Source organism: Anas acuta, chromosome 10 (assembly GCF_963932015.1).
Source record: "Anas acuta chromosome 10, bAnaAcu1.1, whole genome shotgun sequence".
Lineage (NCBI taxonomy): Eukaryota > Metazoa > Chordata > Aves > Anseriformes > Anatidae > Anas > Anas acuta.
In genome coordinates, this window is record NC_088988.1 from 2,958,492 (window position 1) to 2,976,273 (window position 17,782).

The 17,782-nt window shown below is 53.6% G+C and overlaps 2 protein-coding genes across 2 annotated transcripts; both read left to right on the plus strand.

Annotated features, from left to right (window-relative positions):
- Positions 1-1,193: 1,193 nt before the first annotated feature.
- FOXC2 (forkhead box C2) lies at positions 1,194-17,557 on the plus strand. Its single transcript, XM_068693559.1, has 2 exons — positions 1,194-3,546; positions 17,164-17,557. The coding sequence occupies exons 1-2, from the start codon at positions 2,182-2,184 to the stop codon at positions 17,263-17,265; spliced, it is 1,467 nt and encodes a 488-aa protein (XP_068549660.1). The 5' UTR covers positions 1,194-2,181; the 3' UTR covers positions 17,266-17,557.
- FOXL1 (forkhead box L1) lies at positions 7,814-12,591 on the plus strand. The gene is made up of 2 exons (XM_068693560.1): positions 7,814-8,333; positions 10,280-12,591. Exon 2 carries the CDS (start codon positions 10,442-10,444, stop codon positions 11,381-11,383), a length of 942 nt encoding a protein of 313 aa, XP_068549661.1. The 5' UTR covers positions 7,814-8,333; positions 10,280-10,441; the 3' UTR covers positions 11,384-12,591.
- Positions 17,558-17,782: the final 225 nt, after the last annotated feature.

Here is a 17,782-nt window from a genome sequence, read left to right on the forward strand (position 1 = left end):
TCCTGCAAGTTTGCACAGTTGATGAAACCCTCCGGCTAAATTTCCGTTTATTTCCATCAAAATCGAATAACAATTTCGAAGCGTCCGACGAAAACTTCCCGACCACTTTTCCATCGCAGATAATTTTTAGCGATACCTCCTTGCAGGGGAGCTGCCCCTGATTTTCTTTTTTCGGCAATCGCAAAAAATCGTTTCCTTTGGTACGAAAAAAATCACCGACAATCGGCGGCCCCGCCGCGTTCCCACGGCCGCAGCCGGCTGCGGTCTCGCCCCGTCCGCGGTGGCTGGAAGCGGGGAAGGGACATTTCAGCCAGCAAAATCCCTCTCTGACTTTGGGAAAAAAAAATCAATTTTTTTTTTTTTTTAAAGCCTCACGGTGCCCCACAAATCGCAAAGAGGGAAAGGCGGAATTATAGGGTGAGAAAGCAAAAAAATTCCCAGCTCAGAAATCAGCTCAGGAGCAACCGGGCTGGGGGAAGCACAGGGAAGGAGCCCCACCGAGGTGACAGCGAATTCACTCCGGTCTCATCTGCTCCCACCGGGCTCGAATCGATTTTGCAGTGACTATTTTCGTGGCCGAGCAGGGAGGGGGGAACTGGCTCTTTCCCACCTTCATGTCTCCGCTCAGGCAGCCCGGGGCACCTCGCAGCAGCAACCCCAAGCACCCGAGTTTACACTTGGCCACCATGCGTCCCTAATTGTCCCGCTCTGATTGCCTCTAATGAAATCATTAGAGAGAGGCAGAGGGGCGGATTTCACATGCACGAGAAAATCCGCCTCAACGGCCGGAACGAAAAAAAACACCTAAGAGCAGTGGAAAAACTAAATGCCCCCCTCAAAGTGTCCCGGAGAGGCCGAGGAACCTCTGAGCCCCCAAAAACGGTGCCCGGGGGGCATCGGGCCGGGAACGGGGGACAAAGAGGGGACAAAGCGGGGACAAACCAGGGGCCGGGTCCTTTCTCCGCCGCCACCGGGGAGGGAACCGCTGGCCTTCGGCGGACCGAGGCGGGGAGCCGCGGGGCTATTTCACCGCAAACAAATTTATCGAGGCAGGGGCAGAGCCGGCCGGCACGGAGCGCGACGAGGTGGGATCCCCAACCGCGGTCCTGGGGAGCCACGGAGCTGAAAATGATCTTAAAAGTTAAAAAAATGGGATGGTGGAGTGCGGGCGGAGGGCGAGGAGGGAGCAAAGCGGGGACCCTTTTAATGAAATAATAATAAATAATAGTAATAATAGTAATAAAAGATTAAGACACAAATAAAATATTTTAATAAGAATAAAATACTTCAATAAGCATAAAACATTTTAACAAGAATAAAGACATTTTGATAAGAAACAAATTCAAAAGAAAAGACATCAAAAGTGGAGGAAAAAAAATATATCTATAGGGCTGGATGTATAGATTACAGCACGGCCGGGGTGGCCGCGCGCGTCGGGGCGCGCGCCCGCGCGCCATGCCCGGCGCGCCACCGCATCCCGGGGCCGCCCTCCCATTGGCTGCGGCGGCGGCGGCGCGGCACGCCATTGGCTGGCGGCGGCGGCGCGGGGCGGGGCGAGCGGGGAGTAAAAGCGCGGCGGCGGCGGGCCGGGGTTTGAACGCTGCGCAGCGCGGCCGGGAGCTCGGCGGCTCCGCGCACCCCTCGCCGCCCGCCGGGAGCCGCCGCTGCTCCTGCTGCTGGCTCCGGGAAGAGTTCGGGCGGTTTGGTTGTCAGCAGAACTGGGTTTCCGCAAGGCTGCTTTTTCTTCTTTTTTTTAATTTTTTTTTCTCCCCCTTTTTTATTTTTTTTTTTATTCGATTTTTTTTTTTTTTTAATTATTTTTCCGCGAGAATATCGTATTTCCCCCTCCCCTCCCGCCGGCATCCCGCTCCGCAGCAGCGCCCGCCGCCGCCGCGGGGTACTGCTAGGTGTGTAGGTCAGAATCACAGTCATAAAGAGGGAGGGAGAGGCCGCCAGAGACCACCCTGCCCCCGGCGACCCGAAGGATGCTGCTGCGGCGCCGCTGCTAGAGGACACGCTGGGATTCAGCTCGTGTCCGGGACTCGCTCTCTCCCTCTCTCCCCTCTTCCTTGATCCGCAGAGGGGTCCCTGCCGAGGGTGAGGCCCTTCCACCCGCGCCCCTCTTCCTCCTCCTCCTCTTCCTCTCCCCCGCGGCTCCGCTCCCCGCGGGCAGCCCTCTCCATGATGCAGGCTCGCTACTCCGTCTCGGACCCCAACGCCCTGGGAGTGGTGCCCTATTTGAGCGAGCAGAACTACTACCGGACGGCGGGGACGTACGGCGGCATGGGCAACCCCATGAGCGTCTATTCGGGCCACGCCGAGCAGTACGCGGCGGGCATGGGGCGCTCCTACGGGCCCTACCACCCGCACCAGCCCGCAGCCCCCAAGGACCTGGTGAAGCCGCCCTACAGCTACATCGCCCTCATCACCATGGCCATCCAGAACGCCCCCGACAAGAAGATCACGCTCAATGGGATTTACCAGTTCATCATGGACCGCTTCCCCTTCTACCGCGAGAACAAGCAGGGCTGGCAGAACAGCATCCGCCACAACCTCTCGCTCAACGAGTGCTTCGTCAAGGTGCCCCGCGACGACAAGAAGCCGGGCAAGGGCAGCTACTGGACCCTGGACCCCGACTCCTACAACATGTTCGAGAACGGCAGCTTCCTGCGCCGCCGGCGCCGCTTCAAGAAGAAGGACGTGTCCAAGGAGAAGGAGGAGGCCCGCGAGAGGCTGCTGAAGGAGCAGCCCAAACCCCCCGGGCTGCCCGGCTCCGAGCTCTCCAAGGAAGCCTCCTCCTCCTCCTCTTCCTCCGCCTCGGCTCCGGCCTCCGAGAAGAAGGTGGTGATCAAGAGCGAGACGGCATCGCCGGAGCTGCCGGTGATCACCAAGGTGGAGACGCTGAGCCCGGCCAGCGGCGGGGCCCTGCGGGACAGCCCCCGCAGCGCCGCCTCGCCTCCCGCCGCCTCCCCCGAGGGCTCCCTGCCCGAGCATCACCCCGCCGGCAACGGGCTGCCGGGGGGGTTCAGCGTGGAGAACATCATGACCCTGCGGACTTCCCCCCCGGGGGATCTGAGCCCGGTGAGTGCCGCCTCGGGCCGGACGGGGGCCGCAATGCCGCTGGGCTACCCGCCGTCGGGGCAGCCGTCGGGTTACAGCGCGGCGTGCAGCCAGGCGCTGGACGCTAGTGGGAGCTACCACTGCAGCATGAGGGCCATGAGCCTGTACAGCGGCGAGAGGCCGGGCCACATGTGCGTGCCCCCAGCGCCGCTGGAGGAAGGCCTGGCCGAGCACCCCACGGGCGCCCCGTCGCCCCTGGGCGCCCTGAGCCTGCCGTCGGGGCAGGAGGGAGCGCTGGGAGCCGGGCATCCTCACGGCGGGGGGGCGGCGCAGCCCGCAGCCTCGTGGTACCTCAATCACGGAGCCGAGCTGAGCCACCTGCCCGGGCACACTTTCGGCACCCAGCAGCAGACTTTCCCCAACGTCCGGGAAATGTTCACGTCGCACCGGCTCGGCATGGAGAGCGCCTCGCTCAGCGAGCACCAGGTGAGCAGCAACTCCGCCTGTCAGCTCCCCTACAGGTCCGCGCCGTCCCTATATCGCCACGCCGCCCCCTACTCCTACGACTGCACTAAGTACTGAGTAGCCACCAACCCCCCTCCCTCTAGGGCAATCCTCAAAACAAAACCCCAAAAATGAGAGAAAGGAAAAAAAAAATAGGAAAAAATCGATAATAACACTTCCCCCCAAAAATCAAAAATCAGGTGAAATAAAACCACACCAAACCCTTCAGACTGAGGACAGACCTCACAGCCTCTCTGTGGACCTGCGAGCCACGGCGTTGGGAGATCCCAAGCCCCCCTCCTTTCCCCCCCCTCTTCGGGCCTCCTGAAATGCAAGTAAATTTTACTTGAAAAGGGGATCTCTCCTAAAACATAAAATTAAAAAAAAAATAAAACAAATTATATATATATATGTCTATCTAAACAAAGTGGCAAATTTTATATGCTAAAGTATAGGGGGTCTCAGAAAATAAGTTATGGACCAATATCGCAACGACCATTTATACGATTTTAAAGAAAAAAGGTATATAAATATATATATATAAATATATGTCCTGGGTATTTTTTAAGTTCTCTGTTGTGCTGTAAAAAATGTGTGGATTTCTAATCAGGCTAATTTTCAGAGCCATTAATATAATATTTAAAGTTGAGTTCACTGGATTATTTTTTGTCGCGCCCAACGATTCCTAACTTCCAAATTAATGACAAGTGATTTCTTCTTCTTCTCTGTACAATTATGCAATAGAGTTTCTTTCGTTTTAGAGCTCTTCTTTGCGCAAGACGAGGAAATAATTTATTTTTTGCTGGTGGATTTTTTGAAAGAAAAAGACAAAGTATCTGATACTTTTTTATTATTATTTACGACGTGTGATGTTTTGTATAATAGATTTCACCTTGACCATTCCTAAGGACTATTTGCTTTAACCTGCTTCAAAGTTCGTTTGTCTTATGTGGTCTTAATTGTTGTACTTACCTTAAAATAAATCCATGCTGTTTTTTCTGCTCCAAGTCTGGCGCTTGTGTGTGTATATACGTGTTTTTTGCAAGTTTTCTCCCTCCACCTTTCCTTCACGCGGAAAAACGTGGCACTCGTTGTGATTTTTTTTCTTTTCTTTTTTTTTTTTTTTTTTTCTTCCCAAACCAAGTCCTTTTCCTGGCAGCACGAGGGTTCGTTCCGAGTATTCTGGGGGCTGGTGGGTGCTGTGGGGCCGCTTTCCCTCCACCCCAGCCCCTGCAGCGGGGCATCTCCCAGGCCCCAGGAGTTTCGGATTGCTGCCGCTGCCTTTCCTCTTGCCCTGTCCCCGCAACCTAGGCCCGGGCTCTGCTTTGCAGCTGCTTCCACGCGGGGGGAGGGGGGGAAAAAAAAAGAAAAACCCCAATTCCCCTATTTTAAGGAAACCCCAAGGGCTGCGAGCAGGGGCGGGTGGGACGAGCTATCGCTTAAACCCCAGCTCGCCGCGGAGTCTAGAAATAATGCGGGAAGTTCACTTAAGAATCGTTTTACAGCTTTTAAATCCCCTCCCGTCTGAAGGTTTGCATGGGTTTGACCTTCTCTTTATCTACCTAAGCCGCTTTTAGGGCCGGCTTTTTTTTAATTATTATTATTTCCACCGCCCCCCCCCCCAACCTGTTAAAGCAACTTCAGCCGGGGGCAGCGATGCTAACGGCACGCTGCTGGCATCGGAGGGGGGAAAAACTCCTTCCCCAGGGTTTGTAAGCCCGGTTCTTTGCCCTGCTGCCGGGGCCACCTCCCCTTTTCCCTTTCCCCCCCGCCGCCCCCCTGTCCCGTGTCGCCGTGGCCGGGTCGCGGAGCCCTTCTGCTCGCGGGAGGCTGTTAAAATCGATGACATAAATTGGGTTTGATCGGGTACATTTCGCATGCGCTGGAAAGCTGGCAAAAGGCACAGAAACTCTCGGTTTGAAATGAGAAAAAATGTCCGACACTCACTTGATCTGTATTTTAAGGAACATTCTTGTAAAACTCTTGCCCTTTTTCCTGGCTCTCAGAGGGTAGTTTTTCTTTTTTATTATTTTTTCCTTTTTTTTTTTTTTTCTTGCAACAAAATCCAAAGAGCTATTTTAAAGAGGAAGAAGGTAAAAAAAAAATAATAACAAAAATATAAAGAGGGGAAGATTTCTTCCCCTGATTCAACCGTCTTTCCCCGCAGGCTGGGGAGCAGCGGGGAGGGGGGGGGGCTGTCCTGCTCTGTGCCTCCCTTCCGTGCTGCTGCTGGACAGTTCCTGGGGGGCACGGCGGGGCTGCAGCAGGGTTTGGGGGTCCCCTTTTACCCCCGACAGGTTTGGTTTTGCTGCCTCTGTCCCGTCCCGGCGAGGGGCAGCCCCGACGGCAGCAGCAGAGAGAGGGGCAGCCCCCCCAGCCCAGCCCGTAGCTGCTCCTGGTGCCCCTCGGGGCTGGCTGAGTTTTTCAGGGCGAGCTGTCTTTACACCTCCACTAACAGCCGATGTCGGCAATAACCCTGGAGGGATGTAAAGAGGGGGAGAAGGCTCTGCCCGGTGGGGTGTGCGGTGTTCCCAAGCCCTCTCCCCCTCCCCGCTGTGCTGCCATCCTGGGGTGGCAGGATTTCAGCAGCTTGGCAGAAAAAGAAAAGCCCTCTCGGAGGTGCTGAGAGCAAGGAGCCCGGGAGCTTGCTTCCTTCAGGATCAGGCCTTCCCCCAGCCGGGAAGAGCATCCGGGGCAGGGCGGCCTCCCGGCTCCCCCCTCGGAGGAGGCTGGGGGCTCAGGACCCTTTGCTGTGCCCCCCCTGTGTCTTGGGGGGGGGGGGATGTGTCAGACCTCCTCTGCCCTTTTCCCCGAGCCCCCGGACTTTCCGGGGGAAGCGCTTTTGGGGCTCGTTTTGCAGGCGAGGCGAGGAGCGCGGGGCTCAGGGATCTTTCCGTGGCTGCATTTAGAAGCTGAGCTACGGGGTTCAATGCCACGATAGGAATTTGTCGCGACAGGTGACTTCAGAGAGAGGGAGGAAGGAAAGAGGGAGGAAGGCGCAGGGCAGTGCCTACGGCCTTGTGACGGCACTGATGCGTCTTTTCCCACCCCAAATAATCCCCCACCACGTCCTTAGGACAACGTTTGCAGCTGAAGCACCCCCAGAGCACCCCTCCAAGCAGGTCTGGGGGCCAAGCTCAGCCCCAGCGGGGCCGCCTGAAGCTGAAGGATGCCCCGGGATGGGGCCCAGCGCGGTTCCGGGCAGCGGATGAGGATGGTGGATAGTTTTTTCTTGCTGCTTTGCCATCAGCCTACGGTTTTGCAAACCTGTCTGAGAGCCCAGACGGCTGCGGGGCTCGGGAGGGGAAGAGCCGGCGGTTTCCCAGCTCGTCCCCGCGGCTCTGCCGGGAATGTCCCCACGCCGGCGGTCACCGTGCCCCGGCCGAGGGCGCCTTTCCCAAGAGCTGCAGGACCCAGTTAAAGCACACTGCCTTTAGGAAAGTTCCCGACCTCTGCACAGGCCCGGGCACGGAGCTGTCTGCCTTCCCTCCACGCCATCCTAAATCCCCTAGAGCTCGGCAGGGAGCCGTGGGAAGGCGTCGTACAGGAGCTTTTGGGGCAGGGCCGCTAGGTCTTTTGTCACTTCGGAGGGGACTTTGCGGACTGTCCATACCAGGCAGTGGGAGGCCAGGAGATAAAGAAACGTACCCCCAAACTGTGCCCATTTCAAGCGACCTTGCAACTGTACAGCGCCAAGCACCCGGGGTGAGGGGTGGGCTCTTGGCTGCGGCTCGGGGCTGCTCGCATCTGTCAGAAGGGGGAAGGGGCTGGGGCAAGGGGCTGGGGCAAGCCGAAAGCCACTGCCTCTGGTAAATCTGCGGTGCTTAACCCCTTCTGAAACCACTTTGCCAAGGGCTGGACGGGCCCGGACCCTGCTGTGAGGCGGGCAGTGGGGAGCATTGGTTTATTTATACCCCGTTCCCCACCAGTACGGGCTGCGAAGGGAGTAGGGAGCACTGATTTATCCCCGTTCCCCACCTCTATGGGCCGCGGAGGGTGTGGGGAACACTGATTTATCCCCCGTTCCCCACCGGTATGGGCCGTGGAGGGAGTGGAAAGCACTGATTTATCCCCGTTCCCCACAGTTATGGGCCGTGGAGGGAGTGGGGAGCACTGATTTATTTATCCCCCGTTCCCCACTATTATGGGCTGAGGCGGGAGCGGGGAGCACTGATTTATCCCCCACTCCCCCGGGATCCCCGGGCGGGAGCGCTCCTCGCTGCTGCTTTAAAAGGGGCCTGTCAGCTGGAGAGGAGGGGAAACACGTCCAGGAGCGCCTCCGTCGTCGGCTCCGCATTTCTTCCGTTCGGGGGAAGAACAACAACAACAAAACAACAAAAATCCCTCTCCGCAGCGTTGCTCGCTCTCGTCCGCTCGCTTCCCCGGCCAACCCGCAGCCGTCAGAGCCGCCTCGGCTGCAGGCACGTCCGAGGGCTGCTCCCGGGCAGATAACGCGGAGATGCCGCTGGCAGGAGAGACACCAGGCAGCACATGGGCTGGGAAGAAGGAGCAGACAGAAAAGCCGCATCCCCGCCTCCAAGGATTTCCTACCGCAAAGAGGGGGAGAGGAGGGGGGCGAAAAAAAAGGAGGAAGCAACAATTTTCCTGGGGGAGGGAGCTCGGGAGAGCCCGCGTGCCCGTCTCCTGCCGTCCACGCGAGTATTTATTGTTTTAATAACCCCTGTTTGGAGTGGCTTAGGAGCGGGGGGACTCTCGGAGGTGGGGCTGTGCGGAGCAGGGGGGCGCCGACCCTCGGCCCAGGCGAGCAGGTGAGAGCAGTCGGGCTCTGCTCCATCCCTCCCCGCTGAGGATGCTACCGGGGGGGTAAAGGGGGTGGGGGGAGACTGCCCGGCAATGCTGGTCCCCACTGTCGAGGCGCTCCTCCCTCCGAGCCCTCCTTCTGCTTTGATTTATTTGGGCTTTTATTGCATTTATGGCACGCCGGATGGCGCGCCGGGGACCGGCGGGTGTGCCCGGCGCGGGGGAGGGATGCGGCGTTCCCGCAAGGGCGGTGTTAGTGGGGTGGGTTTAATCTCCCCCCTCTCCTTTTCCCCTTCCCCACCTGCCTGGGACGAGCCAGTGAGCGGGGAGAGCCCCCAGCCCCGCTCCCCGTCAGAAGCCACCTCCCTGGGCAGTCCGACTGCGCGTCCCGGGATGTTGGTGGTGCTTTATGGGTTTTGGGATCATTTGCGGCCCCATAAAAATCCCGTTAGTTTTCTGCCCGGGGGTGAAAGCCCCTCGCCCGCTGCATTGCTCGGGGAAACGCCAGAGGTGGGCGAGAAACCCGACGGGAGGAGAGGGGGGGCACGGCGAGGGCCGGGCTGTGCAGGGGGCACCCCGGAGCCCGACCTTCACTTCCTCCCCTGCCAGGTCGCTACAAGCGGGTTTTTTCCTCTCTGGACGAGGCTCCAAGGAAGGGATATCCCCTGGCTCAGATCTTGCTCCCCTCCTTAAATAACCGGGGAGGGAACATCTTCCGAGCCGACGTTCCCTCTCTTGAAACCCTCCCTTTATTTCCGCGGCCCTATAACGGGGACACACACACCCGTACACCCCCCATCCCCTGCCTCCTCTTCTCTCCCGCGGAGAAATGATGCTCCACCGCCGGCTACAACGCAGGTCTGAGCCACGGTGGCCTGGGGAAAGAGCCGACACCTCCAACCGCATCGGAATACCTCAGGGCTTCGGATTAAAGCTGTTACATCAGTAAATTAAAAAAAAAATAAAAATATCCAACAACAGAAAACACAGACCCAAACCTGGACGTTTATACAGAAAAAGAGCATCACAAATTCCTAATGTAAGCACCGGCCAGCTGTGTGCACTTGTAAAGTTGTTATAATCCCCCTCCTTGTTATAAACAGGAAAGTACATAATATAAAGCAACAGGCCCGCATTCACAAATACTGACCCTCCTCCCCGCGCCTGCCAAATTCCCCTTGTCTGAAGCTCGCTGCAGCCCCCGGGCGTCTCTCCCGGCTCAGCCCCTGCCCGCACGGCGCTCGCCGGCCACGGGGGGGGCCAGGGCCGGGCCCGGCCTCCGCCCCCAGCCGGTCCTCGACGGGGAGGCTGCGGCCTCCGGCCCGGAGCCGCTCCGCACCTGGCCCCCGCACACAGCCCTTCCTCCGGCAGGGAGTCCCCTGCTCCTTCCTCCCCTCCGCAGCGCTGCTTTCTCCTCTCCTCGATGCGGTTTTCTTCCTTTTCTCTCCATTTTTTAAAAAATATATTTTTTTATTTTTTTGGTGAATGCCCCCGTTTTCCTGCGGGGATCCTCGCCCGCTCCTCCCCGAGCTCCAGCAGTGCACATCCTGCTCTGCTGTGTGTGCTTACAGCGTCAAAGGGTGGACGTGATATTTCAAACATCAGATCAGTGCGTTTATATATTGGGTGCCCGGAAATTTTTCCAAATAAACACAGCTTGATTCGACTTGGGTGGGCAGACTTATCAACAGACTAATTCTATAAACAAATGAAGGAATAACCCGGAGACCATTGGCTGGTACCAGCAAGACACGTGGAGAGAGCTTGGAGTTTTGTAGCAATGAAATTTTAATTAATGTGGGTGGGCTGAGAACACAAACGACTGTTTATCAGAGACAATTTATTTTCCAGTGCTAAGTCAACATATAATAGCAAACTTACAACAATTATTTAACTTCTCCCCCCCCCTCCTTTTTTTTTTTTTCCTTTTTTTTTTTTTTTTTTTTTTTTTAAGAGCTATGAAGCAGGGACAGAGGCAGAGCGAGCTCGTTGAGGCAGGGCTGGGATCTGAGCTCGCACAAATAGCTCCCCGGCGGACTCGCCCCAGGTTCCTGCCCTGCCCTGGCCCTTCGCTGGGCTCCGAGGGGGAAGAGCCGGAGCTCCACGCCCGCCGGCCATGAGCCACCTCTACGGCAGCCACCTCTCCCCCATGGGCAGCCCGTCCATGCTCTACCTCCCGGCCGCGCTGGGCTTCGCCCCCAGCGGCGCTCTCTCCAGACAGGACCCCCCGCAGAAACCCCCCTACAGCTACATCGCCCTCATCGCCATGGCCATCAAGGAGGCTCCGGAGCAGAAGGTGACCCTGAGCGGCATCTACCAGTTCATCATGGACCGCTTCCCCTTCTACCACGACAACAAGCAGGGCTGGCAAAACAGCATCCGCCACAACCTCTCCCTCAACGACTGCTTCGTCAAGGTGCCCCGGGAGAAGGGGAGGCCGGGCAAGGGCAGCTACTGGACCCTGGACCCTCGCTGCTTGGACATGTTCGAGAACGGCAACTACCGACGGAGGAAGAGGAAGCCCAAAGCCGCGGGACCCCCGGAGGCTCGCAGCGGTGCCGTGCCCCCCGACGGCGGCCGCCCCGACGAGCCCAAGCGGGCCAAAGGGAGCGGAGCGGGGCACAGCCCGGCGGTGGACTCGGGCGACGAAGGGGCTCCGGGACCGGCTGCTGGTGGTGGTGGGGGAGAAGGGGTTGCCCCCGGGGGACCCCCCCGCTGCTCCTCCTCCGCCGCCGCCCCCCGGGCTCCCGCCGCCTCCGGGGGGCCGCCCGCCGCTCCCCCGGCTCTCAAGAGCGGTCCTCGGGGTCGCAGCTTCAGCATCGAGAGCATCCTCGCCCAGGGGTTGCGGCAGCCCCCCCCTGGGGCCGCCCCCAAAGCCCGGGAGAGCCCCGTCGGTTGCCTCGGCGGCTCCCTGGTCGCCAGCGGGGGCTTCGGGCCGGCCCTCAACGCTTCCCTCATGCTCGACTCCCAGGTGCACGGCAGGCTCTACCACATCGGCATCCCCTTCCTCTCCTGCTTCCCTCTCCACTTCTCCGAGGCCGTACTGAATTTCCAGTAGGTGCCCCCCACCCCCCCGACCCCCTCGTTGCTCGCTGGGGGGGAGAGCCCGGACTCGGACCTCGCCAAGCGGGTAAAAGACCAAAAAACGCTCTTAGAGGTGACTCAGGATTTCAGGGCATTTTCAAGGCACGTCTCGCTGCGGAGAGCTCCTTAGGGATTGCTTCTCCCCACCCCCCAGCCCCCCCCACCAGATCGACTGCGCAAGGTAAAGCGGTTTTCTTTTCACCTCGGTGGCGGAGGCACAGAGAGGGGGCACTGGGGGGGTCCCACGCTGGCCTCCACGCCCCACCGGCTTTGCTCTGCAGCTTTCACCTTTGCATCCATCACGTTTCTTAGACCTGCTTTCTGCCACCCCCCCTCTGGTCTCCAGTCTTTTTTTTTTTTATTTTATTTTTTTATTTTTTTATTTTTTTTATTTTTTTTATTTTTTATTTTTATTTTTTTTTCCTTTTGAAAACCCAAACCACCCCTTTTATTCTCATGGAAGGATGGAAGGGGGCTGAGATTTGCATTGCCATGCGTACCCACGGGTGCCTGCTGCACACCATCGCTCCTGAGATCAGCCCAGCCCTCCGAGTGGGTAAAAGGCAGGTAGCCAAGAGTAACCGGAGCTGAAACAAGGGCAGACAAAATAATCCAGGCTCATTCTGCGCAGTCCTGCTTGCTTTGACTCAGCACTGTATATAACTCATGGCGTTAATGCAAGCTGTTTTCCTGCCTAGCACTTGTGTTTCTCGAGTATCGCGATAGTGATGTCTCACTTCTGTCTCGCTCATTTGGCCTTGGAGAGGGGGCACGGATGAGCAAACACGTTTTGAACGTGGAGAAGCAGCCCGTTTCCCTGGGTGGCTGGGATCGGTTGCTTCTGACCAAAAAAGACTGAAGCCGGGTTGTGGAGGCTGGTCTTGGCATTTCGAAGGAGCTGTGTTAACAACCCGGACAAATACCAGGAAAAAAACCCCTACAAACCAACAGAAACCATCAACTACGTTTCTCAAAGTTTTCTTCTTTTCTTAAAGAAGGAAAAATCAAGACTCTTTAGGAGCAATCAGGAATATTTCTTATTTTTTTTTTTTTTTTTTTTTTGCCATGATAGAGGCTTTCTGTATATTAATGGATAAATGCCCTTTTGGAAAAAAAAAAGTCTATATTCTCAATTTTCATTATGAAACCAACCTATATCCAATAAAAGCATTTGGTCCAGGACTGTGGCTGATGCGTTGTCAAACTCCCCTCGCCTTGTGCAGCCTGGTGGGGTGATGCTGCCAGGAGGAGGTAAAAGGGGATGGAGGAGAAATACAGGGGCTTAGGGAGTGACCCATTCCTCGTGACTGTGATCATGTTTCCTGATGTGATTCTGTCTCTCTCCTCCCTCCATCCCACCCCTTCTCATGGCCCTACCTGGGCTATGGAAGTCTGGTTTCTCAGGTGAGCTGTGGGTCAGCTTTTCCAGAGGATGGCAGGCACCTAACACCTCACCTGCCTGCCTTGACGTTTGGACCAGGAGCTTAAAAGGGCTCAGATCAACACGAAGGAAAGAGCTCTCACATGGGGAAGTACAGAAAATCCCTGAAAGGTGGGAATGGTGCAGAGTTTCCCAAAAGGAAGATGCTCACAGGTGGATCCCTGGGCAGACACAGCTGCAGCTTTTCCCAGGAGTGTGCCAACAACCTCAATGAAAAAAAAAAAGGAATAAAAAAAGACAGTGGGAATATTTATACAGATTTGCAAGATAGACAAAATAGCATCCACTATATGCTTCCTGTTTCTGACAATTTCTATTTAAATAACCGTTGAGTCAATTTTTTTAAAGCTATGGCACCAAATCAGGAAAATCTTGTGATAGTGAAGGTGTCACTGCCCGCTCAAAGCCACTTGTGCCCCCACCATCACTTACAGAGCTGGGCATTTCTTGGGAGGGTTCATCAATTCCCTTGTCCCTGCAGTGTCACTGAGTGTAATTACAGACAGGCGCTGGAGGCAGTTAAATAAATGGCAGCCTTACCAGGAGGGTTCGAACGTGCCCTGCAGAGGCTGGGTGCTAACATCACCCATGTGAAGCAGCAGGGGCAGGGAGATCAGGGTTAGTTCTTGCCCAGCGGTGCCCTGAGACCACCCATCATCTTTCCACCCCCCCAGCTGTTTGCATGTTGTAGGGCTTGGTCATGCATGGGAAATGGGGGGGTTAATCCTGCATCTGAGGATGCATGAGGCCAGGTCTCCATCAAGGTTCTGAGCCTGGTCCCACAGGAGAGATGCTGGATCCTTCATCTCCATTCAGCCTAACCTGGAGAAGGGTTTTGTCCCCAGAAGGTGGCTATCGGTGCTCTCAGTCACAAGGCAGTTTACAGACAGAAAATCCTTTTTTTTTTTTTTTTTTTTTTTTTTTTTTGTGAGTGAAGCCCCTCCTGATGCATGGAGGATGTCCCATCACGTGTTTTTACCTGTGTCTCCAGCCTTGGCTGGATCTCTTTCTCCTAACTTGGCCCCCAACCTGTGGTGCCCCAGTCCTGGGACCTCTCAGATCCTGTTCCAGCTCCCCAAATACCTTTTTGGTCCTGCTGCCTGGGTTTTTACCCTTTCCCTGCTCACATAGGCATATCCAGGTGCACGGGGGAACCATCAGCAGCCACTGCGACCATTTCCTTCACTGATGGCCTCCACCTCGAGGCCCTTTATGTACAAGGGCAGACCCTGCTCAAAATAAATAAACAAATAAAAAACATCTGAAGGAATAAGACTGAAGTTGGACTGCAGCATGGCTTATATGTTTTTGTCACAGGCATGTTTTGGGGAGATTTAACCTTTTCTGCGTGATAGGAGTTTGTTTCCTTGAAGCTTTGCTCACAGTGACATTTATTTTTATGTCTGTTTTGTTAGAGTGGAGTGGGACCGAGCCCAGCTGCAGTATTTAAAAGCTACACCAGGCCTGAGTTTGGTTTCACTTGGGAGAGAAAAATTAACAGGCTTGGTGCGTTCTGCACAAGGGTGACTCTAACTCGCGTGAACTCAGAACCAAGTAAATAGCTCCGAGTGGCAACTCAGAATTAATTGGGATCAGGCCATTGGTGTAACTTGCAGGAGAGGAACACTGAGAAAAAAGGTCTTGTTGCCAACTCGCAGAATGACTAACCACACAAGGCTTTTGCACGTCATATGTTTATATATAGAAGAGCAGAACTAATGGTACAATAAAAACAACTGCAGTTCGGTGCTGAGAAAGAAGTGTGCCTATCAATATGCCAGTACCTGGCATCTGCGTGGGGCTGAACGTCCTCGATTCCTCTGCACATCACCCAAACCTTGGTGCTGTGCCGTACAAAACAGACACCGTGTCCTACAAATACAAAGGGCCTGACAAGCTGCAAATATTCAATGTCAATGGTTTCACACCTGTTCCATAACCAAAAAAAAAAAGCAGCTGCCAAACACAAAACTGCCACCCAGTATTTAACTCATCCCTGGAATCTCCCCCCACTTTGCTTTCCCAACCTCTTGGGCTTGGCTATAAACACAAGTCTGCAATACTGCGAAGAAAAAGGAGAAAATAGCCTATGATGCAGTATAAACAGCATACTCCTTGTGTGGGCGATATATATGCCTTTCCGTTCCTCCGGGGAGGAATGACCTCTCCCAGCTGAGCAAGGTTTCACGTCGCCGAGCTCTGCAGCCAATTTTAACTCGTTGGAGCACAGAAGAGCTGGAAGAGGTTTGTGGCGGACCTCTTTGGGTCATGGAGCAGCCTTGTTCTGAAGAGGTTTCCAACGAGGGGAACTGAAAACACTGCATAGCAGCCTATTAAAACAGCTCAGGAGTTTTATTTCTCATAAGTGGGACTTCTAGTCTTGATATTCACACCGTGCATGTCCTCTTAAAGTTGGTCCCATAGCATATATACACGTGTATTTATATATATATAAAACATCAAGTATTTACATATGTGCAGAAGCCACTTTCAGGACTTGTCACTCAAAGCACATGCTTGATTTCAGGGTGACATAACCCAAAGGGACTTTGTAGCTGCTTCTGTTTCATTTTGGTCCCTTTTAATAATTCCTTCTCCCTTCGTCCTTTCCCAAGGAGGACACGTACTGGAGAGAACATCCCTTTTCACACCAAAACCCGCTGGCCTCCTGCTAATTGCTCTTCAGCCTGTTGTAAAGAGCTGTCAATTCCAGAAACAAGAGGGCAGGAGGATCTGCTCCGTTGCTTGATTCATAGCCCCGCACACCCAGAAAACAGGTCTCCTGGGAGACGGCATTTTGGATATTAAACAGATCGCATACTTGATTTTCAGTGAAAGACCAAGAAGACAAGATCACAGGATGAGAGAAGTTACAGATGGAAAAGGTCTATGAGGTTATGCAATTCATCAGTCTGGACATTGCATAATTGCTCCCTACAGTATATTTTTAGTGCTTTATCCAGACAAATCATTAAGTGCTTTAAAATGGGCCAGATTCCTCAAATGCAATGCGTGCTAAATCACAGCTGATTTCACAGAGGCTCGTAGCTCGCAGTGTCTAATAAGACACCAGAAGAAAGTTTTGTGTGGTCAAGGAGAGCTGAACTGGCCCTTCCAAAAATAAATACTGATCCGATTCAGTATTCCTTATAGGAATCTTTCCTAAATTGGCTGAATTAGACCCCTTAAATCTCATTTTCAGATTATACTGAATAATACATTATTACTTATTCAGATGTTCTCTTAGTCCAAAGTAAAACATTGTTAATGTTCATGTGAACGCAATTTGTTTTAAGCCAGCTTCAAAGCCAGTTCAGTAAAGCGTAAAGAATGTTTATTTAAAATATAGTTGCTAAATTTAGCATGAGCTTGGTTAGCCTAAATCTTAGCGACATTTTTAGAGAGCACATTGCAAATCAGGAATGCATGGAGAAATAAATAAACTTTCCCACATTTTTGGAAATCGAGTAAGAATTTGCAAGTTATTTCTTGCACGGGCAATTTCCGTGGATTGGAAAGCCTTATGAATAATGCAAATTTCCCACTAAGCAGACAGTTTAAAACACAATGCTAATAATTCTCATTGTAATTTCATTTCAAGGAACACTCCCTCAAGGAGGAAACAACGCTAATAGCAGTCAGCTATTGTTATAAAAATTACACAGGGCATTAACATGTTTCAATATTTACTCAAGCTCTTTGCAAAGCACTGAAAAGCTCAGTGGAGCTGCGGTTGGCCTTGAGCCAGATCCAAACCCTTGCAAAGGAAATCTTTTGTTGGAATTGGGTCCCGTGCTCCTCCCAGTCCTTAGGACACTGGATCTGACCCCTGCCCCTTGCCCAAGTCCTTGCTGGTTTTGATGCCAGCCTGCCCACGGATGGTGCTGAGCCATGGCAGGGTTGCTGTGTGGTCATGGGGCTCACCTGAGCTGGATTCAGGCAGCAGATTGGATCTGTGCTCATTTATACGAGCCCTTTTTTACACTCCCTGCACAGCAAAATAGAGGACATGGAGCTCTATTATAGCCTCATTTACATTACCATGAGCTAATTCAGCTGGACGGTGATTGAAGCAGGAGAAAAGGCAGCCTTACTGGAAATTACAGCCTTCTGCCCATTTAGACAGCAGACAGATGATTTTAAGCTTTTCCTTTCCTTTCTTCCAGCATCACCTTCCTGAGTTCACCTGGGGACAAGAGGCACATCTGGGCCACCTTTAAAGTATGGGAGTTTGCCTTAGATAAATGAGGCAAACAGTTGCAGGGAAGATGAGCAGACTTGTGACGGTAAGGAATTAAATTCTCCTTTTCCAGGTCAGTATCTGGGGGCTGGAGCAGCATCTCCATCCTTTCCCTCCATATTTCCCTGAAGAAACTGTCACAGGGTTGGTTGATCTCCCTCAGCCCTGCAGGTGAAGGCTTGGGAACACACGGGCCCTACGCGCTAATTCCTGGATCTGCAGTGAGATGGACCCCTTAATTCTTCACTACCTATCTTCAACTGCTTACTAAGTCGCTGTTTTCATTACAAAAGCAATATGTAATAATAGTTGTTAAAATAATTGTATTTCTGTTTTTACATCTGTAAAGATTAAGTTAAACAGTATGAAGCCCATTAAACTATTTCATGTCATGCTGCCATAAATTTCCTCCATTCCCATTGCTACTATTATTCCAGAGTAAACTCTGAGATCAAGCTGCTGCCACAGAGAGTTATTTATAGGAGCTCATTCATCAATAAAAACTTCAAAAGAAATCTGTTACTCTTCTATTGGGAAGCCAAAGAAAACTAACATAAAGACAACCCCGTTAAGAAACAAAGCTAAGGAGACCACAAGACATTTAGTTAAGGAAAATCCTGATTTCTAACAAATACCATGCAAGGAAGAAAAAAAAAAAAAGATTGTTGGCAACATGAATCCTTTTAAGTTAC

Excerpts from the sequence above, each read along its gene's own strand:
- FOXC2 (XM_068693559.1), top strand. The coding sequence starts at position 2,182 with ATGATGCAGGCTCGCTACTCCGTCTCGGACCCCAACGCCCTGGGAGTG. Across the intron at positions 3,547-17,163 it reads CCTCGCTCAGCGAGCACCAG|GTCAGTATCTGGGGGCTGGA; the intron begins GTGAGCAGCAAC and ends CTCCTTTTCCAG.
- FOXL1 (XM_068693560.1), top strand. The coding sequence starts at position 10,442 with ATGAGCCACCTCTACGGCAGCCACCTCTCCCCCATGGGCAGCCCGTCC.